A 22,120-nucleotide genomic window follows, 5' to 3' on the forward strand; every position below is an offset into this window, starting at 1 on the left:
ATACAAATGCACTTAATTTAAGCCATAACGGCTAGATATTTTACGTGCACGCATTTGTTAAAAATATCCTCATGCTGCTTTGTGTGAAATACGTCCCACTCACACAGTTACTTTTTGTGGTTTCAGTAATGAAGTTGTATGTTTGGCATTGTCATTAATTTCATTCTGCAGTTATGGGTTAAGGAAGTGGAGGTAAGAAAACACGCTGCTTGTCTGCTAACATGTCACATAACTCCAGGTTGATGTTGGCAGTGTGTTACTGTGATAGAAGGATATTAACTATTTTGTTTATCTTGGCTCAAGCCCAGTAACTTCACTGAGCTCCCTGTGTAGCCTGTGCCATAAAATTTCTGAAGGGTTTAAAAAAAATAATAACAAAAAAAATATTGTTGCAGGTTTCTAAAATTCTTCACTGATTTTTAGTAATTCTGCAAATGAGCTTGCTTGCTTGTTTGTTTGTTTGGTTTTTTAAATGTTAGTTCTACAGGATGATGTCTTGGGATGTTTAAAAGTTATCTGTCTATTTATGAAGTGGGTAAACTTTAACAGTGAGCCTCTTCCTGATATTAGTGGTGTAACTAAGTTGTAAATTCACAGCTCAGCAATGTGAAAGAACTAAAAATGTGGTTTTAGGTGTAATCCATGTACAGGTGTGAAGTATAGATGGGGGGACGGGGAGAGATGGGCAATAACTGAGCCTGCTTTGATCCAGCTAGCTCAGGCAGCAAGAATGAAGATGCTCTGCTACAGGCTCGCATGTAGGCTGGAGAAACTTGCATGGGACAAACAGGTCCTTGAGCAGTCAGACACCTGGGAGCCTATGTTATTGTCCCTGCTGGAGTGTGACCAGAGCCAGCTACGTGAAAATTATCATAGATACACCTTTGAATATACTGTAATTACAGGCACATCAACATTGCAGTATTTCTTTTTAGCAACAAACTAAAAACAGGTACTCTGCTATTTTTGAGGGTTACAGGGTGTCTAAATGTTTCTGGCCTTGCTATAGAACTGTTTGTGTGAGGAGGTGGCTCTACAGGTAAGGGATTTGATTGTGAGGAGAAATTCTGTGTAGTGGCTTTAAGATGAAGGAAGGAAGGTGGAGAGGTGATGTCTTGTAAAGAGGAATATCTGAACAGGAAGCTAGCTTGCAAATCTGATCCTCACTAGGCTTTCAAATCTGTGTTGCATTCTCTTATGTTACTGTGGTTTTAATATCCCAATAAAACATTGCATTTTTTTCTAGTTTAGGTATCCGCTCTCACATTAAGAGCACACATGTCCTTCCTTTTCAGCATGAGGCATAGCACAAGTTTCTATAATTAAGCATATGCTACAAGGTGAAAGCCACAGCTTTCTTAAGTGAAAATGTTGGTTTTTACTACTTCCCTTGGTTACTTTAGAATTGTTAAAGTTGAAATAATTCTGTGGAATTCCATCATCTGTTATTAAAGATACTTTAAAACATCATTAATGTATTTTAGTGAATCAAGATACAACCGATTGTCAACATCTTCATCAGTACCTGAAGATCTTGAATATGATAGCGTAAGTATCCTGGAGTTTTGGTATGTTTTTTCAGATGCGAACTACTTAATGGAATCTGTTGTAATTTGCCATTCCACCTAGCCTAATGAACCAGTCATTAACCTGGAAGACCATCTATATGCAAAAACTAGTGATGCATTTTTTACTATGTTTTTAGAGAACCATACTTAATCCCTCTCTGTTCCCTGACAAACGATTTGCCATATCATAAACTAATACCTTGTCATCATTTTTAAGTAACTTTTTTAAGTAGGAGAGGGATTATATGTTAGAGTTTTGAAGCGGCGGGAGGGGGACTAGTAAATAGTTTGTACTTAAATAACAGTTCAAAAAAATTACATTACATTCACATTGCAAGTAACACCTAGTTGGCCTTTATAGGAGATTGTTTTCCTTGCAAAATTGAGAAAACTGGATGCAAATGTGAGGCTACTAATAGTGCTATGTACTCTTAATATTAAAACTGCTTTGGAGTGGAAGATAATTTTTGGCCAGACTTTTAGCTGGTTCCCTTCATGGTCTGTCTGGAGTCTTTGAATTTTGTGTTGCAGCATCAGAATGAACTGTGTGTGCAAGAGTTGTCCGGTGGTGGCAGCCTACTTTTTTATATATGCATCAACTTAATATCTAGCCTTGCAACTAAATAATTGTGTGAGCATCAAAAGCGTACTGCTGTTTGATCAGGATTCCTCTGCCATTTGTGGTGTTTTCTTCATCTCTTTTAAAACCCTAAAGCAACTTTACTATTGAAGCTGTTGAATGTGTCGTTTGTTGGATACCATTCACTTGAAAGAAGAGGCCTTTTGAGAGAGAAGGGTTTTTGAACTCTCCTGGAACATTGTGAGATGTGATCTCTGCTGTACAGTTTCGTAGGAGGATTTGTAAACCTATATTAGAAGCCTTTCTGTTAATGTAATCACAGTGTTGTTTCTAATTAACGTTTAACTGATTAGCTTGTATTAAGATTTTCATGGAGCTTATCCTTGAAATTGGAGAGGCTCTGGAAATGGTTTTGGAAAAAATAATCACCTTTTCTGCTCTAAAGCAATCCATTGAAAAAAAATAATTCCTGGGAAATCTCAATATTGACTTCTGTTCACTGGGATTTGGGCACACTTGTTTAAATTTAAGAATCCCAAGCTTTCTGCATGTCTCTAAATAGTGATTTCAGAGCAACAGACTTGTCAGCTTTTTAGCTAAGAGGTTAGCTTAATAGAAACACTTCTCGTTGTACAGTTTAAGGACTTTTTTTTTTGTATGTTAGTTCCTAAAAACTTCCTTCTTTATTTATAGGGGTTTTGTTCTTGGATGACAGCTGCTTTTCGGATGCAGTAAGTATATGAAACAGAAATAGTGAGCTGTGGTTTGCTCTGGTTTTTTTTTTTCTTTTTTTTTAATTAAAAAAGGGATATTGCATTCTTCCCCTCACCTCGAGTAGACACTGTAAGACAAACAGTGATACAGGTGCCTCTGGTGGGGTGGAAAAAGAATATGAAAACAAGGTCAGTTTACGGGAATATTGCAGGATACAGTCATCCTTCTACTGGCAGTCTGGGGACTTACTGATCTTAAGACAGCGTGTGACCCTAAGTGAATCTATGGCATTTATGTGGATGTTGAGCTAGTAACTAGGCTCTAGGCTCTTACTCTTCAAAGAGCCCTGTGTGGGTGTGCCCCTGTTTGAAGCCAGGAGGGGGCCTGGGGCAGGAAATGCAGTTTCCCTGCAAGGGTTTCTGTGGAGAACTGGTAGTTTCGTTGGGGCTGGAATTGACTAGCTAGGAAAAGCCCATTCCACTGTTTCCCAGAAACTAAGCATTAGACATGTGATGTTCGTTCTTTGTATCTCTTGGGGCTTAGTAATGATTTTTAAAAATCAGTTTCTAGCTTAGGTCCATTGAAACAAAAAAAAGGTGTGGGGATTGAGCCTGTCTTTTTCCATTTTTGCTAGTTCAGTTCCTTCCTTTTCCCTCCTATTTTAATGATCTGTCCTGCTGAACAATGGATAGATGATGAGAGTTCTTTCCAAAGCCTATTATTATCTTTTGTTAATTGGGTGTCACGAGAGTAAGGTGATTCTGTTGTAATTTTCCTCATGGAGAGCCTTTATGGAGATGAGCAAACACTGTCACAGTGTGATCTTGAAGTTTGAGAGCTAGACTTAACACCTTGTGACTGTCATAAAGCAGGAGGTCACAGCAAATTACTTTCTTCTCTTTTAGGCTGATGAAAAATAGCCTGAATTTATATTTGCTTTTCAAATTACTTGTTTCTATCTTAAATTCCCTCATGTGAATGTATGTGTGGTGATACTGCATAAGAAAAAGATACTTTTGGAACCTAAATTTACACGAGGAAGGACACAACCCCATGGAAAACTGATAGTGATTGATGGAGATGTCAGTGGGTAGACTGAGAAATTAGTGTATGTTCAAAAACCACTGCCAAACCCCCAAAGAGACTAAGAAGACTGACCATGTGTTTTTCTGTCTATGATGCAGTGATGACGAGATTCATGAGAGGTGTGGTGAAGATGCCATCCATTACCTTGCCTTCCAGCGTCACATCATCTGTTTGTTGATTGCTGTCAGCATTTTGTCTGTGTGTGTCATATTACCTGTCAACCTATCAGGTGATCTACTTGGTAAGAATTTTTTTTGTATTCTGAGAAGAATTTTGTGGTTTATGTCACTCTAAAAGTTTTCAGGATTTTTGTTTTGGTAAACTTCTGTAAGGTTGGGGGTTTTTGTTTGTTTTGTTTGTCGTGTCATGTGTCATCCCGTCTGTGTTGTGCTTCCCCCCTAGTCTGACGTGTGTCATTTCATGTGAAATTTGTGAGAGTAGAGGGTTCCTTAAATGTCTGGCAAAAACTGTTGTTGGAAACATGATGGCAGACCACATGCAGACAAAGATGACTGGACCTAGAAAGCTCAAGGCAGCGTTCACTTTACCTATGCCCTCTTAACTGGTGTTTATCTAGGCACTTTTTATGATATTTATTGGTGGTGGTTGTCAATAGGACCTGTCTTCACAGCTGAGGAATCTTTTTCTAGTGTCCAGTCTGAATCTCTTTTGCTGCAATTTAAGGCCATTATTTTTTGACCTGTCACTGTGGAGAATAGATTATTCTTTTCCTCTTTGCAACATCATTTTAGCTGCTTGAGGATTATCAGTTAATCTGTCCTTTTCTCTCGTTTTGATAACACCAGTTAACTCCATCATTATAAGAAATGTTTTCCATTTTGCTGATCATAAAATCATCACCCATCCTTTGCACTTCTTTTAATCTAGCTGGACTGTCTCCTGTTGTTTCTTTCTGCCTTGGTTTGTGGCTCAAAACTGGACAAATCTTCCTGCTGAGACTGTGTCAGTGCTGATTAGACAAAGAATTATTTAATGTTTCTTGCAGCCTAGTCCTGATTATGTCTGCCAGTATGACACCTACCTCTTTGCTTTATTAACTCACACTCAACAAATACAGCGAGTGTGTCCTAGTCTGCCACTCAGGTTGCTAATAAGAATGCTGGTGGACAGAGCTCTGCTAAACCCTGTTTAAACGTTCTTCCATTTTTGATAATGAGCCCTTATAAGCCCATTTTATGCCTGGCTTTGTATTGGTCTTGTCAAGATCATGTTCATGATCTAGTTCAAGATCCTGTTGATCACCTCGGTGAATAGTGATGCAAAGAAAGCAAGAATTCATCTGGTTTTCCCAGGAGCTCTCAGACAGAGTGCTTGCTTGTGTTTTGTTTTGTTTGTTCTTATACCACAACAATTGCATGTTATTTTGTGTACTGATCTTGCTGATCTTCGTCCCTATAATTTATTCTCTTCTGTTGTCTCTAATAATGTGGCCTAGTTTTTGTTTTCAGTTTACTCCTACCTGTGTTTTAAAAAGCCTTGTGGCTTTAGCCCTAGACTGTGATGGGGTACATTGTACCTGTGCCTTTAATATTGTTTCTTTGTGGAACTGCCATCTCTGACTTTGCTTTTATGGACTCTTCCTTAGCAATTCCCTGTTTATATTAATACCAGCTTTCTTAAAGATCATTGCTGTTCTTTTTTTCTTTTCTACGTTTCTTTTTTTTTGTTCTTTCAAAGGACCCTCTATCACTTCACAGATGCTTCTCCTTCCTCACGTCCCATCTCTTATGTTCTCAGCCAGCATCCCTAGTTTTACAGAATCAAATCAAACACAATTAGCACCCTAGGATCTCCTTCATAAAGTAGAGAGATGCTGGTGCCTTCAAAGAACTTGTAGAATGTATATTCCTCTTCTGGATTAGTTACTACCTGTTTTAGTTACTACCTACTATTTATACCAGATTTTGCAATGCGCATCAATTTGTGTGCACTGTCGTTCTCTAACTGCAATTTGATAAAAGTTTTAGTATCTTGGATACTAATTGAAATGGTAGAGTATGGCTGGCTGCCTAAAGCAGGAGAATACAGCTTCTGTTTTCTTGCATTTTGTGAGGCTAGGAAATGCAGGTGAAAAACAAATATGAAGTTTTAGCGTCTCTCCCCCTCTTCCTTCCCTTTCACTGTATGTTGATTTTGTACATTTCCAGTTCTTTCCTGTTGTAATGACTTAACTTGCAATGTGGTTTAACAGTCTGTGTTAGAAGATTGTTTGGCTTTCCAGATACTTAGCTCTTTTTCCTTTGTAAACATGTACTCGATTTTTGCTGACTTGCATTACCATTTTTAAAAAATACTTGATAGTCTAGAGAAACAATGTCATATAAACTCTTACATTTTTTACCTTAGTAAGGTTATCGGTACTGTTTTGCCAATGCTGAATTAATGCAGTTTTAAGAAACTGAGGTAAGAAATCAGTGAAGACAAAATAAAAATGTGAAGGAAGTATGTTCAGATCCCTAAACAGTGTTGTTAATGGACATGAATGGAGATGGGGGGGGAAAGGGAACTGCTACAAAGACCTAGTATCCAGATTTTTAAAATATAATCTATTTCTTTTGGTGGGTTGAAGGTGGTATAATCCTGGAGCTTTTTTTCCAACTTTAAAATGCAATACAGTGTAAAATAGCATTGATTATGGTTCTGAATCTTTTTAACAATGAATATGCTCAGCAATAATAAAAGTATATCAGCTGGTTGTTTTTTTTTTTTTCCAAAAAAAAACAGAATAAAAGCTGTCTGATAGTTTGCATGTGAATGTTACACCTGTTAATTGTGCTACTTGGTTTTGTTCTTCTCAGATAAAGATCCCTATAGTTTTGGAAGAACAACTATAGTAAACTTACAAACTGGGTAAGTAAATCTTGCAGAGTGTGTTTATGTCTATGTCTGTTTCCTGCCATAGTCTCTAAACACATGAATTGGTACTTGCTCATGGGGTAGGAATTACTTATTCATGCTTCATCAACTGAAATTGGGATACAGTCTGCTTCAGGCTATGTAGTTACAGTGCTGATAAGAAATCTAGAGGCTTGGCTTCTACTCTCAGCACTTCTTAACCCATGTATTTTTCTTGGCTAATGACTGCACATCTAGTGATACTATTTTCAGAAAATTCCACATTAAAAGAAACTCTACTTCAGAAGGAAAATAAAGCTGACAGCTTTACTAGAATGCATAGCTCAGATTATTTAAATTCCCTTACATTAGATTTATGTGTCTGCATACTCTCCCATCTGAGATGATGATTAAAATTGCTTCTATTAAAAGAGTTTGTAAAATAGCTGAAATACAAAGTTGTGCAACTTTTCTGTTGTATTAGTTGACCAGTCCACATCAGTCTGTGATACTGTGTCCCACAGAATTTCTGCCTATTCTGCCAAACCGAATTTGGTTTTTTTAACCACATTTTGAATCCTAGTAACTAGTGGGTTTTTTTTGCTTGGTTGCTGTTTTATCTGTAAAATAGGTTACTGTGGTTTAGGTTAATAGAAATTATTAGTGCTCTGCAAAACTGGGGAACTGTTCGCAGAACAAAACTTCTGTAAGCTTTGAGGAAGGAGCTATCAGAGTAGTAGAACTTGCTCCCTGTATTAGGCTGTTTTCAATTTTGAGTGGGGACTGTGTTCAAGGAGGGTTCAGTTATGCACTCAACACAGTAAATAGTAAGGCCGATAAAAAGCATTTTAGCAAATAGCATGGTGTGTGCTGTTGGCCTGAATGAGAAGGTGCACACCAAATGCTGCCCAAAAATGTCCATGTCATAGAATATCTGTTTTCTTTGTAGGTCTGTTACCCATTATTTTTATGATAAGCATGTAACCTTAATGGCTATCCGTGGCATCTGCATAGGTGTGACTGACTACCAGCAACTACTTTTTTTCTTGTTTTGTGTTTAATGAGAGGCTCTGATCTGATTAGCATTTTGATGGCTATTTGTATTAGTTGGACAATTAATTCTTCCCGATTCTCATATTCATAACATTTTGTCTGACAGTAACAATCTTCTTTGGCTGCACACGGTTTTTGCTGTTGTTTACCTGATTCTGACCGTTGTCTTCATGAGACATCACATGAAGTATGTCACATACAGAGAAGAAAACATAGTAAGTTTCTGCGCTGGGGTGAGAAAAACCATACAGCATGTTTGCAAGTGGATAATGTAAAAAAAAGTAAATCACTAAGGTGACTTCTGCTTGCTAGCATGTGACGTCAGTGAACTCCTTCACACTTAAAGCAAAGCTCCACTGAGTGAATTGTAAAAGTGGATGGAGAAAAGGGGACTGGGGAGGGATTTCTGACATTTTGGTGTAACCTACTACCAATGTAAAAGGTGAACATGGTGCTGTCTTGAATAGATACAGCTCCCATCAAAATCAAAATTTCCTACTTTTTTTTCCCCCTCTTCGATGGAGCTACTCGTGCTATGTCGCTGCCTTCCTCATATTTTTATTTTCTCTTTTGTGATGTGGCTTTTCAAAGGGGTTGCATTTTTCTCTTGCAGGTTAAATGCACATTGTTTATAACTGGTCTTCCAAAAAATGCAAAAGAAGAGACGATACAGGGCCATTTTACGTAAGTTCTGTACTTGAGTAGTATTCTTAGGAACAGATTTTAAATTGTCCTAGTCGTTTTACCTGCCCAAGCAGACATGCTTTTTGAATTTTGCACTGTTTAAAATTCATTATAGGATCTGTCTTCTAAAAGCATATCTTACTCCTTAGACAGAATTGAGAAAACACCGTATTTCAATAAAGACAGTTAGCTGGTCTTAAAATTAGAAACTAAGAAGGTGGCTGTGTATCCACACCTTGCATTCATGTTCCCACATGGCCTTTACTTGGGAGTAATGCTGTGCATCTGGTGTTAAAGGAACTTTCAGCAACGCTCTACCATACCTCATTCAGAAATGACATGGGTGATTGAGATGTCAGTTAGACATCAGTGATACTCCTTGAAGCAGTTTCTTTGTTGTATTTTCTGCAGTTTGTTCTCATGCTCTCATGTACTGCTTCCTTTTCAGTGCTGCCTACCCAACTTGCACTGTGCTGGAGGTCCAGCTGTGTTATGATGTAGCCAAGCTTATTCACCTATTCAAAAAAAGGTACATGTTTTTGTAATCTACAGGAGTTTACCGTAGTTTTTATGAATGCTTTGCCAGTCTTTAATCAGCATATATCAATAGTACTAAGCTTGCCCATACTAGAAATGAATTCTGCTCTTAAAGTCCTGGTCTGGACTTCAGTTAGATTCAGCAGTGTTTGGAGGTGAGTTGTGGGGTTCAGCCTGTGTCTTGTAGGTGTGATGTGTTGTGTGCTGCGTAAAATAAGCTTTGACTCGCTGATTATGTATGTATGTATTTGGTTATTGTCAGGCAGTGCAAAGTGGAAAACCCAGCTATTGAATTAATAGCTCTGTGACCCTGCTGCTTTGGCCAGACGTGCTGGTCACAGGACAGAAAAGTGTTGCCTTCTGGTCTATACAAGAATAGCATTGTTGGTTTGGTTTTTTCCTGGAATCTCACTAGAAGCGTAGGCTGTATAACGCTACTACAGACTTGAAAATAAATTATGCTAAGTAGCCAAAGTAAGGTGTGTGTGAGTATCTTTTGGTGACCGATTAAATGGCTATCGGTCCTTGACATAACTTTTTATCTTGGGGATTATATTCTTACTAAGCTTGATGTTGGTACTGTTTTCTTGCAAGATGTTATGGATGTATTTTTCTGTCCAGAAAACAGGCAGAAAAAAGCCTGACCTACTATGAACACCTGCATCAAAAGTATGGCAAGCGGGTCCAGATCAACCCTAAGCCGTGTGGTCAGTTCTGCTGTTGTGAAATGAGAGGATGTGAAAGGGTAAGAGATTGTGTTTGCTTTTAGTTTTGGCTAGGTAGATTGTTAGAAGAGTAGAGAATAGTTTTTGCATGACATCTCATTGAGTTTCAGAAAATTCTTTGTTCGTTTATCGCAGATAGCTCATCCTTCATGTTCTTGCACTGTACAGAAGGAATTCCCCAAAACATTTGAAATGTAATCTTGGTGCAAAAATTGAAGCGCAAGAAAAACTTCCTGTTTGTTTGTCTTCACGTTGTGATGTGATTTGTAATTTGTGGAAGTAGTATGAGGAAGAGGGACTCTGGTTTGCGCAAGCTGTATTTTGGATGTAACAGTCATCAATTTCCCAACAGGAGGATGCTGTAGATTATTATACCAAAGTTAAAAATGAACTGATGGAAGAATATGCAAAAGAGGAACAAGCTGTTCATAATAACCCACTGGGAATGGCTTTTGTAACATTTCAAGAGAAATCCATGGCAACCTAGTAAGTTTTGTCTGCTGTCTTGTTTGTTCTTTTTTAATTATAATAGCACAACTGATCTCCTGTTTGTGTTGCTTGTTTGCTTATGTTGGTTCTTCTTCCTTTCTTCTTCTTCTTCACTGTCCTGTGGATTTGGTCTGCTTTGCTTTCCGGTAAGTTTTCCTGGAAGTGTGCATTTAGCCTCTATACTTCAGTTGAAGAAAATGTCACGGGAACGAAATGGCTGTGGACATTTACTGGGATAAGGAGCCTTTCTCTTCTGTGTGGGATGCAGTACATCAGTGTATGTTAATAGTAGGCTGGACTAACTGGCTTTTGCCTTACTGATTTCTCCATTTTCTACTGTGCAAATGGTCCAGATGGGTGCAAATTACACTGCTAGTTAGTCATCTCAACAAAGTAGAGGCAGTGACTGACCTGGCCATAGGTGATAGATGCACGTTATGTGTATCTTTTAACTGTTATTGTAGATATATATGTAGGCGTAATATCAGTTGTTTAGTGCTTTTCACTTGGTCATCTGGAGAGAAAATGCATATAGCCCCTCATTTTCTGTTGGTACTTTGTAAACATCTTTAACAAACACAAAGTGGTTAGAGGGAAGCAGAATACTATTTGTACAACAAAAATAAGAGATCATGTGGGTTTTTTCTTTCTTTTCTTCATAGCCCCTCTGATTTAAATTGTCTGCATTCCTTTGGCCTTGAAGTCATGTTAGAGAGCCAGTCTTTCAGGGTTTTTTTTTCAAGGAAGCCCAGGATATAGAAAAAAACTTTCTCCAACATCTCAAATTCTTGCAAGGAATTCTATCTGCTCTTTAACTGAGTAGTGATGATGTGTTGAAATCTGCCCCCATCATTTTGTGAGTTACACACCATATTTAGAGAATCTAGAGCATGAAATAACATTTTAAGATGTGAAACTGAAAGAAGAAATAAGCATTTTCATAAGAATGAAGTTCATTCTCTAGCTGCTGATTTGTTGTATACAATTTTGATGGGATAGTCTCTTCTTGGGCATGTGTTCTGAGTTGCACTACAGGCGGTTCTGAGTTGAATTATCAAGAACTGAAAAGACTTTAGTTTGTTTAGCTTGGAATTGATGTGATGGATTCCATTCCCTGGAAAATTAGATTAGATTACACGTGAAGCTACCATCAAATTGGGAAGTTACTTGGTGCCCTTAGCCTACTAAGGCATTCTGCTCCACAATGTTCTGAAATAGCATGGGAGAAACAGGAAGCCAGACCAAGGTTCATGTAGTTGGGTGGTTGTAGATGCTTGTTAATGATTGTGCTGGGCGGTACGGCTGGTAGTCCTAAAGCTTGCTCTCTATGTATTTTTAAAGATAAGCTGTCAAAGTGTAATTAACTTTCTTAAATACTTACTGCTGCAAGATGCTGGCAATTTGACATCGCTACTTGAATTCCGGTAAGGTAAAGATCTGGGGGTTATTTTTGTTTGTTTGATGTTTGTGTGTGTGTGGTTCTGTGTTTTCTTTATGTTAAGAGCACAACAGAGAAACAAGCGTGTTCAGGAATTTTAGAGTCTACCCATTCAAATATAATACGTACCGTTTCCGTGCTAGCGTAACAGAGCTTATCTGGAGTGGAACTTCTTTTACACAATGGTGCACACAGTTGTACTGTCTCTGAATATACGCCTAGCACTTCTATTGCTGTGTTTTGAGAAGTTTGTGAAAGCATTTATTCTGGACACGTTTAAATGTGGTGATTGTCAATCAGCTCATATTAGAAGATAAAATTAAGTATTGTGATTGTTTTAGGAGTGGGTGAAAAAGGGTAATATTTTGAATTGTGAGAATACCAGCATAGTGAAAAACTTTGAGAATTCATACTCAAGGCAAAACTGTCTAGTTTTGATACTTGTGTAATGAAACGAGTGTGCAGACTAATCCTTTAGTCTGATTTGAAAACAGCTGTAATTACGTAGAGGTGTTTGGGGAACAGGCTGTCTTTAAATTGTTCCAATGCTCTCAGGTTTTGATTTATTTTATTTTTATATATTAATATGAGTAATTGCTGTTCATGTTGGTAGACGCACTGAACAGTTCAAACCAAGACTGCTTTTTGTTTCCAACTTTGTCAGATCTCAAAGACCTGTGGTACTAACTGTTTATATGGTGGCCACTACATGCATAATGTAATGTTACATTTTTGTCTTAAGTACTATCTTGATCTCTGGTTATTAAAAGCAAAAAAAGCTTTATCACTATTCCTGGTCTTTCTCATTACATATGCACCCTTTCAAGTGTAAAAATTTGCAAAATCCTCCTCCTTTTTTTATTTCCTTACAGTATCCTTAAGGACTTCAATGCTTGCAAATGTCAGAGTATTAAGTGTAAAGGGGAACCCCAGCCGTCATCCTACAGCAGGGAGCTGTGCATATCAAACTGGGAGGTTACATATGCTCCCTATCCTGAGAATATTTGTTGGTAAGATTCCTGTCTTGCATCCATTTATGATAGCGTAGGTTTAGAAGGGAGCTGAGTGTGTTTTTCTTTAACCCTAAACTAAGATTTTATGTAGCATTTGGATGTGGCTGATCTGCATCTTTATTTCCATTACTTTTGTTCTCCATTGACCTTGGGAATGGCCTCTCAGAGGCTGACTAGAGTTTTGCCACCCCAAAGTTCTGGTACCTGCAGCTCCTGTTAACTAACTAAGAAAAAAAAAAAAGAAAAAGACTTTGTGCCTCAGTGTTTTCATTTTTTGAGGTTAATGCATGCCTACTGTTAAGATCTGAGGAAAGCAACTTGGTGTCAACACTGAGAGTTCTTCAAGTATGTATTAATGTTTTTGAGTTGCTACATGGCGAGTATAACCTGATCTACTCTGTGAAGTATTGTCTGTCTTCTGACATCTCTTTATTGACCCAATAAATTTTCTAGACTTTACTTATCGCTTACAGGAGAGTGTCAAAAAATAGATAAATGCTTTTTGAGTTAAAAGTGTTGCTGTGATGCCTTCTGTCATGCTTATAGGCTAAAAATCCCTAAACATTTTCCAATTGCTTTGCAAATAACTTTAGGGTTGGGCCGATACAATCCCCTGTTCATATAACTGTAAATTTGTTGTGACGTTACCATTGCCCTAAGCAAAAGTGCAGGCGAGACACAAGCGTGCACAAATTACTGTATTTCACCTGTATATAACTTTTTTAAGGTACACTTTTTCTCCGAATGATTTTAATAGATGGCATAGTCACGTTAAAATTTTCTATTTCTAATAATTGAGAGGTTTTGTCTACAGCTAGTTCTGCAGTTAGGAATAAAGTACAGAATCTTTAACCATAAAATGAACAACCGTGATTCTTAGCCGCGTCTTTTGCAGCTGTGTTATTTTGAGACATGAATTAAAAATCTCTTGCAAGCTGCTTTCCAGGTAGGGTCAGTTTAATCTGCCTTTTTCATGAAAGGGTTCGTGCATGCATGTGTGCTGCACTTCCTCTTCCTTTCTTCAAGCACTGTCCTATGGACACAAGGAACGATTGTTGAGGTTTGGTGGGTTGAAGCATGTATAAATCTTTTCTAAACTCTGAGAGGGAAAGATGGTGGGGTTTTGTTGAATTTTTTTTTTTTTTGGGGGGGGGGGGGTGTTTGGTTTTTTCTTTTCTCGGCTCCCCCTTGAATAAGAGGTGGCACAGGGATTTGCCTAGTTACTTACCTAGGTTCGCTTAAGAGTTGTCATAATTGGAGATGTTACTGACCCTCTGTATCCCTGTTTTGTCTGGTCTAAAGACTTGGCTTTGGCTGGTGTTTTAATCATTCCAGTCCTTTTGGGAACCATTTTAGATAACATTTAAAAACTTCACCTGTTTAAGACCTGTGGTTGCTGTTTTAATATGGCAGAAAGGGATGCAGGGGTTTTCTTAATTATTTTTCAAATCACAGTTTCTTGGTAGGTTCTGCCTCTTGATAGTTAGTCTCCTTGCAGAAATTCTCTGTATCATCTTCTGTCTCTCTATTCTTGTTCTAACTTCGTTTAGTACTTCCGTATTAAACTGTGGAATTGTTTCATCCCAAACCTTAACTACATTAGACATTGTGTTTGTGTTATGGAAGACTAAATATGTTCTTCTGCAAGTGCAGTTTATGTTATCATTCTTTATTTCTAATAGCAACTGGATCTTGTCTAGTGCTTTGTATGTAACTTTAAGGCTATAAACCTCAGTTTAGAAAAACCAGGGCCACCTGTTACTTGACAGATAGTATGTATTTTTTTTAATAGCAAATGCTTATGTACTGCTTGTTTTTACAAGCTTCTTTTTTTTATTTCCTCTCCCCCCAGGAAAAATCTTTCAGTGCGTGGACTGAAATGGTGGTTTAGATGGGCTTGCATTAATTTGCTTCTTTTTATTGTGCTGTTTTTTCTTACTACTCCTTCCATAATCATCTCAACCATGGACAAGTTCAATGTCACTAAACCTATTCACTACCTTAACGTGAGTATCGCCATATGTTTGGATCATGCTGTGTATCAGAGCAAAATGTTAATAAACTGATTAAGTGTGTAGTAAGAAAATGAAACGATATCTGTAAGCTAAATTCAGTTGAAATTCTCAGGATCGTTTTATGTAACTGCTGATTTAAAAGCATACATCCAGAATTGGGACTCTAGTCCTCTTCTGTTCCTTGATAGTAGGCTGAAGTAATTTCATTTGAAATGTTGTATTATTATAAATGTCTTATTTGTAGTAAAAGTATGTGTTCCCAATTTACATAATTCTAAATCAAAAACCTTTGCCAAAAGCGGAATTTTAAGTCCAACTTGTATGTTGATTTTTTTTATGGTGTGAAGGGGGAATTCAGATTTTAAAATCTGAAGTAAAATGCCGTGATTTTATTTTGCATATTTGATCTGAAACAGGATAGCATATATATCTGGTCCTAGTTTGACTGCAGCTAAAGTCTCTTGCAAACTATTAAGTACTTGCCCAAGCTAGTGTAAACTACATAAAAACTGCTTGTGAGACTTCACTCTCATAGAATGTAATTCCCAATCCTACTCGTTTTTTGTTTTGCACACCAGTGCAGAGCACTCACTCATTTTAAGACTGTATCTGAATAAAATTTCTACAGTCGAACCTGCTGTAACTTAAGAAGAGCAAAATATTGCAGCCTCTGTTCTACCACAGCTGCATTTAAAATGTTTTTAATACTTATTCTTACTTTTTTTCCCCCTACTAGAATCCCATCGTCAGTCAGTTTTTCCCAACGCTCTTGCTCTGGTCATTCTCAGCTTTGCTACCAACAATTGTCTATTACTCAACTTTGCTGGAGTCCCACTGGACAAAGTAAGCAAGGTTTTCCTTTATTTGGCCTTAACAACTGAATTACTGAAATATATGGAGAAAGTGCTTATTTTTCATGGGGCTGTGTCATGGTTTAACCCCAGCCAGCAGGCAAGTACCATGCTGCTGCTCACTCATTCCCTGCCCACCCCCTGGTGAGATAGGGAGGAGAACTGGAAAAAGAGAAAACCTGTGGGTTGCGGTAAGAATGGTTTAATAATATAAATAATGTAAAAAATAAGGAAAAAAAGTAGGAATAATAATTGTAATGAAGAGAGGAGGGAGATAAAGGAATAAAATACAAGGGGGAAACAAACAAGTGATGCACAGTACAGTCGCTCACCACCCGCTGACCGATGCCCAGCCAGTCCCTGAGCAGTGGTCAGCAGCCCCCGGCCAACTCCCCCCAGTTTATACACTGAGCGCGATGCTCTATGGTGTGGAATATCCCTCTGGCTAGTTCGGGTCAGCTGTCCTGGCTCTGCTCCCTCCCGGCTGCTTGTGCGTCTGCTCACTGGCAGGGATGGGAAACTTGAAGAGTCCTTGATTTGCAGTAAGCACTACTTAACACACTGATGTTTTAGTTGTTGCTGTCGACATCGTTCTCATGCTAAATCCAAAATGCACCGTTGAAGAAGGAAAATTAACTCCATCCCAGCCGAAACCAGGACAATGATGGCATAACTTGGTGTAACTTCATCCCCAGTTTACCTAGTGGGATAAAAGCATGATACTGCATGCTGAATCACAGCTTCATTTTTTCATCATGTCTGCAGCCGTTTTTTGGTTTTGTATTGTAAGGCCAAATTTTTTTGACTTTTAAAATTTTTTGTACTATTCCCTTGTAAGACATCGTGTCCAGATTCTGCTGTTTATTCATCAGTTAAGTGCTTTTTATCACCTGGGGTTTTTTTTCTTAGTGGTTGCACTAGGCATGTGAACTTTGAGCCTTTGTCAATCAGCTGAAGTAGTGTTCTAGTCACTAGCGATCGCAGATCTGATTTCAAGCCTTGGTGTAGTTATATTGATATGCCCCACAGTGCCCAAGGGCTACATGATCCTATAACAAAACCTCTGTCGTTTTAATGCCCTATCAGATAGCACCTTTAACAGTCTGAATTGTTTATAGCAATTGCTGCGCTTTTTCTGGCAACAGTGTGTCACTGGATAGATGTTCCTGCTACTGCAGTAGGGGTATAGGATTAGTAGTGTCATGTTGTTCCCAAAGATGACACTTGGTAAAGACAGTCAAGTACCTTGTTTAAGTGTCTGGTTTCTTGGCGGTGGTGCCCTTTTACGAACTGCCTAGTCCCTCTTGGCATAACACTTGAAGAGCTGTTTGTTTACAAGCTGTTGTGAGATGTGAGTATCATTGGATACAATCACCAGCTGTGATTGTCACACATCCCCTTGCTTATGGTGCAGACCTGTAGTGATACTAATCCAGAGTCTGGATTAATGTTCATAAATGTTTTCTTTGCCCAAGAAGACACCGAGAGCCTGCTTGGTCCAAATTAGTGAATACCTCAAAGATGCTTGTGTTACGAGTATCTTGTAGCAATGTGATACTGTAGGGGAAGCTGAAAGTCTGGCAGGTGCTGACATTCTCTGGGCAAGATCTTTCATGTGTGGAAGTCTTTTGCGTGAGTTTCTTACTTGGTGACTTTTTCTGTTGGTAGATCTGCAGAGAATAGAATAATGATGCATAAAGTCTACATATTTTTGATCTTCATGGTATTGATTCTGCCCTCCCTCGGTTTGACCAGGTAAAGAATAATAGTTTAACAGTGTTTTGTTTGAGTATTTCCATTATATGAGGCAAATTACTTCTGTTTTCTAGTTGCTAGTTGAGGTATAGTTGGCGTACCTCCACTCCCACCAGCTGTGTATGGTTATGTTGTCATTCCGTGTTGGATTTCAGTGTTCTTCTTTCATCTGAGGACCTCATAGCCCTTCAAGTTTCCAAAGGCTGACTTTTCGTTTAGCAGAGAAATTTAAGACCTTGTAAGATCAATGACTAATTAAAAGTTGCCCATACTCACAGTCAATAGCTGAGAACCCAGTTTCCTGACTGTCTTACAGTTTCCCTGGCTAACCAGGTAACATGTATTTGGCCTGTCTAGATAATAACTGCTAAAAATGAATCTTTAAAACTTTATAAGTGGATGTTTCTGTTTTGGTTGATTCTGTATCTTTTTTTCCAATTTCTGACTATTAAGAACTGTGATAAAGCTAAAGTAGTGTTCAGATTATCTGATTAAATTTTCTCTATCTGCTGTCCTGATCTGAACTGCTTGAAAAGAGAAGCAATTTTACACAGTACTGAGCTCTTGGAGACTGAATGACATAAACCATCTTTCTTTCAGCCTGGATTTTTTTTTCCGTTGGCTGTTTGACAGAGAATCGTCTGATTCTGCAGTTAGGCTGGAGTAAGTATTAGCAACTCTTTGCTACAGGAATACTTGGGATTATTTTTTTTCTTGCTGTTGATTAGTGCTTGTTAAAATTTGCTAGGGGTTGATGTTGAGTTGATGCCCAGTTGATTTGCTGTGCGTTGATGTTGAGCTTCTGAATAAGGGAAGGAGAATGCAAGTTACTTTGCTGTGAAGAAATCCAAACTGTTTTCCTGCTAGCTAATCTATGCATTCAATAAAGAGACAATTATTTTCCCAAAACCTTACAAATTTTGTAGAAGATAAAGGACAGGGCGAGATGCAGGTGAGAGGGGACCAGAAAACATACTGAGGATTGTTGTGTGTCATGGGCGGGTGATTTTCCCAAGGATTACAGTGAGACCAAATAGCTGCAGCTGTTCGCTTTCTGAGAATCCATTGACTCTTAATTTTAAGGAACGTGAAAGTTTTTTACACGAGCATTGCAGATTTGCAGATACTGATTATTATAAATTCTTGTGACTGGCTGGAGGGAAAGAACAGAACACAATTATTAGGACATAGTTAGGTTTCCAAATGCTGTTTCAAAATCCGTAACAGGGAGACAATTAGGAGTTACTGAGCTAGGAGAGACAATTATTCTATTACAGTCTTATCTCGTCTTGGGTTGCTGTTGCAGACATCAAATGATGCTCTTGTCTGCTATCAGCCACCCATCAGACTGCTGTGTCTTTTCCTGAGCAGTTGATTCCTCATCAGAACTGCAACTCACTCAGCCAGGCTCTTACAGTGTACTCCACTTACTGCGCTTATAGCTATGTAGTACTCTTTCTTTTCTTTTTTTTTCTTTTTTTTTTTTTTTTTCTCCAACGAGATTTTCAGAAGTCTCGTGGTGTCCAGTGATTATCCTTATGGTAAGAGATTTCCAAAGGCAGTAGGGATCCTTTGTATGTGTGCTGTGTTTGCTTGTCTGCTTTGTAGTCAGTGTCTGCTGTCTGTCCTTGCAGGTGTGTCTTTTTGCCTGACCAGGGAGCCTTCTTTGTGAACTATGTGATTGCCTCTGCTTTTGTTGGCAACGGGATGGAGCTGCTGCGCCTGCCTGGCCTCATTCTTTACACCATACGGATGATAATGGCCAAGTCCACAGCAGAAAGGAAAAATATTAAACAGGTATTAGAACCCCTCCTTAGCAAGAGGCAATTAAATGACTGATCGTTATCAGAAACATCGGGAGCCCCCATCCTTTGTACCATAAATTATCATCTCCTCTCATCCTTTTTGGCCTTTGTTTCACTCATCTGTGACAGGTTCGCATTCCCTTCATTTGCAGCACAGGTAATGGGGAGGTATTTATTAAAGTCAGAAACAGAAGTCAAAACCCAAGCTCTGAGCTTCAGGTAGTATTCTGTTCATAGCTCCAAGTCAGAGTTTTATGATTCGGATTTTATGGGATAATTCTGATTTTTATCTTATAGACTATAACTTCAGGCTTTTTAAAATTGAAATCTGTCTGTAGTTAATTTCTTCTGTCGGCCCTCGGGTGTATACAACTTACTTTAATATGAACAGACACCTAGCAAAATACATCCTTATTGTCTGTATTCCATTTTGTGGCGGACTTTCACTTCCAGATGTCATCTTGCTGGAAATGTCAGGTGTTACAGTGGGAACTTAAGCCTGTGTACAGCTGTCCTGTTCTTTTTTTTTTATTTCTTTTTTTTTTTTTTCTTAATGGGTGGGTGCGTTCCATTTTAAAAGATGCTTTTAAACATTCACTTCTGTTAACTGTTGCGTATTACCCCTTGCTCTGGTTGAAATGATTTATACTGCTTTCCTCATCCCAAGAGGAGAAAGTAGAAATACTGACCCCAACAAAGCTTTGTTATCTTGAGCTTTCCCTACTGAAAAAGCTGACACAAGGAACAGTAGAGATTGAGTGGAATCTGCAGTGAGGTGAAGGTTCTTGAGTTTGGCACAGTTATTTTCTGCCTTGTGGTTTTAAATTGTTGCTTCTTGTAGATGAAAACAGGTTCCCTGAGAAATTACTTTAAGGCTGTGAAAGAAGCAGTATATTTTCTGTAAGTACAGATGCTTAAAACGCATAATACTTCATCTCTAGTTATGTCACTTGTGCCTCTTGGGGAAATAAAATTTATCTTTCATAGGGAGAGAATAAAGAAGGTGAATTGTTGCTTTAGTGAATCTATTTATAACTCCTGACGTGTTGATAGATGACACGAGTGTTTTGGGTGTTTTGTTTTTGTTCCTAGCAACAAGCATTTGAATATGAATTTGGAGCAATGTATGCCTGGATGTTGTGTGTGTTCACTGTCATCATGGCCTATAGCATTACGTGTCCCATCATTGTCCCGTTCGGTAAGTTTTCTGATGAGCTGTGGGCACGGTGTGAGCGAGATGGGGTCACGTGGGAGGATTTGCAAGGCCCAGTTCTGCATTCTTATTCCAGTTCAAATGCTGATAAACCTTAGGACTTGGATCCAAGTGTCCTTTCCTTCTTGTGGAAAAACAGGGCAGAACATGGTAAATTATCATAGAATCATAAAATGGTTTGGGTTTGAAGGAGCTGCAGTCTTACCGGACCCTGGGAGGGTCTCCAGATCGCTGAGTCACAGACCTCCTTTTTCTCGGATGTTTCTCTTACTCAGTTGGTTTATCTCTGTCCTGTGAACAAAACTTAACATTTCTGCCTTAAGTTGACTAAGTATCTAGCTTTGATTACTCTCATCTTCCTGTACTGGCCATTAAATGCCGTATGGGTGTGCAAGAAACTTAGCAATCTGTCTAGAACTCATGACGGTTGTCTGTCTTTAGTAACTGACAGGAACTAAGTCTTATTTTATTGCATCTTTCGTTCACAGAGATTCTGGACTGTCGTAAGAATTATACATAAAGAATCATTTCAGCAGCTACAGATATTTCCACTCTGGAAACCTGTTTATCAGGCATAAGTAGTACTAAATTATTCTATATAGTCGGTGTTTTCCTTTTCCAGTCCAAAACTTTAGAGAGCTAGATAGAACATATATAATTAGCTGAATTAGATACTGTTCTGAACTGGTTTTAATCAACAACCTTATTATTAGGAGAATGTGTCCAATTTATTTTTTTTTACAATGTACTTTATATTTATTTGTATTTTGTGTGTAGTTGTAAATATCCGAATGTGCTGCTGCATACCAGAGCTGTTGCAATTCATAGCCTTCACAGCAGTAACTGGCTTTTTTTTGGGATAAGAAATAGCTGACTTGAAATTGTCATGAATCTGTTGAAGGCTGAGAGGGAGGCGTTAAGCCCTGCTAGACCTTTCTTCCTTGCCAGTACGGTGGTAGAGCGGTTACCAGGTCTTCCCTGTTGGCTTGGCCTCATGTGCCAGTGCTAGGAGGGAGCTCGGGGTTCTCTCAGGGAGCACGGGTGGTGCTGCAAAGAAGTGTGTGGAGAGGGGGAGGGATGGGAAGACCCCAGGGGTCTTGGGCTGGGGATGCAACAACCTTAGGAGCAGGCTGCTGTCACGGAGCTGTACCCTGTTCATATTTTTCATATTTGGGCTGTATCCACCATTGGTGTCTAGATTTTCAGTCACTTGGTTAGTGTAGATCTTGCAGAATTGCTGCTTTTTATCGAGTTTTCAACAAACTGTCCTTGGCTCTCCCATTTTTTCCTTCCAGGTTTAATATACATACTCCTGAAGCACATGGTTGACCGTTACAACCTTTACTATGCGTATCTCCCTGCCAAGCTGGAGAAGAAGATGCACTTTGCAGCTGTGAATCAGGCCCTCGCAGCTCCAATTCTCTGCCTTTTCTGGCTCTATTTTTTCTCATTTCTGCGGCTAGGTAAGTATTGCCTTTTTCCACCTAGAAGCTGCTCCAAGCTCTCTTGCCAACTTACTTAAATGATGAATTTCATAGGCTCTGTGGGCTTTTAGTTTTGCTTCCATAGATGGGCAGTCATCGTAGTTACCTGTGGCAGTGAATTATACACCATTTGCAGCGTACTCAAGTTTGCATAAGATACTCTGATGGAGACAGCTGATACGTTAACTTAAAACTGCCAGCATGGAGCTTCATATTTTTAATTTTACAGATTGTGTGTTCCCTAAATCTGTAGA

The 22,120-nt window shown here is 38.6% G+C and overlaps 1 protein-coding gene across 4 annotated transcripts in view; it reads left to right on the forward strand.

Annotated features, from left to right (window-relative positions):
* TMEM63A (transmembrane protein 63A) overlaps positions 1-22,120 on the forward strand; it is a 31,267-nt gene that overhangs the window by 4,297 nt on the left and 4,850 nt on the right. For all 4 annotated transcript variants that reach the window (XM_056357656.1, XM_056357655.1, XM_056357657.1 and 1 more), the window contains 17 exons: positions 1,485-1,548; positions 2,842-2,879; positions 4,047-4,189; positions 6,768-6,819; positions 7,964-8,072; positions 8,471-8,541; positions 8,990-9,070; positions 9,700-9,823; positions 10,156-10,289; positions 12,603-12,740; positions 14,596-14,749; positions 15,495-15,601; positions 17,278-17,364; positions 17,965-18,027; positions 18,999-19,161; positions 20,262-20,367; positions 21,678-21,845. In XM_056357656.1, coding sequence (XP_056213631.1) covers positions 1,485-1,548; positions 2,842-2,879; positions 4,047-4,189; positions 6,768-6,819; positions 7,964-8,072; positions 8,471-8,541; positions 8,990-9,070; positions 9,700-9,823; positions 10,156-10,289; positions 12,603-12,740; positions 14,596-14,749; positions 15,495-15,601; positions 17,278-17,364; positions 17,965-18,027; positions 18,999-19,161; positions 20,262-20,367; positions 21,678-21,845 — 1,802 coding nt within the window. The remainder of the gene's footprint in view (positions 1-1,484; positions 1,549-2,841; positions 2,880-4,046; positions 4,190-6,767; positions 6,820-7,963; positions 8,073-8,470; positions 8,542-8,989; positions 9,071-9,699; positions 9,824-10,155; positions 10,290-12,602; positions 12,741-14,595; positions 14,750-15,494; positions 15,602-17,277; positions 17,365-17,964; positions 18,028-18,998; positions 19,162-20,261; positions 20,368-21,677; positions 21,846-22,120) is intronic.

The sequence above is a fragment of the Falco biarmicus genome, chromosome 12 (genome assembly GCF_023638135.1).
Source record: "Falco biarmicus isolate bFalBia1 chromosome 12, bFalBia1.pri, whole genome shotgun sequence".
Taxonomy (NCBI): domain Eukaryota; kingdom Metazoa; phylum Chordata; class Aves; order Falconiformes; family Falconidae; genus Falco; species Falco biarmicus.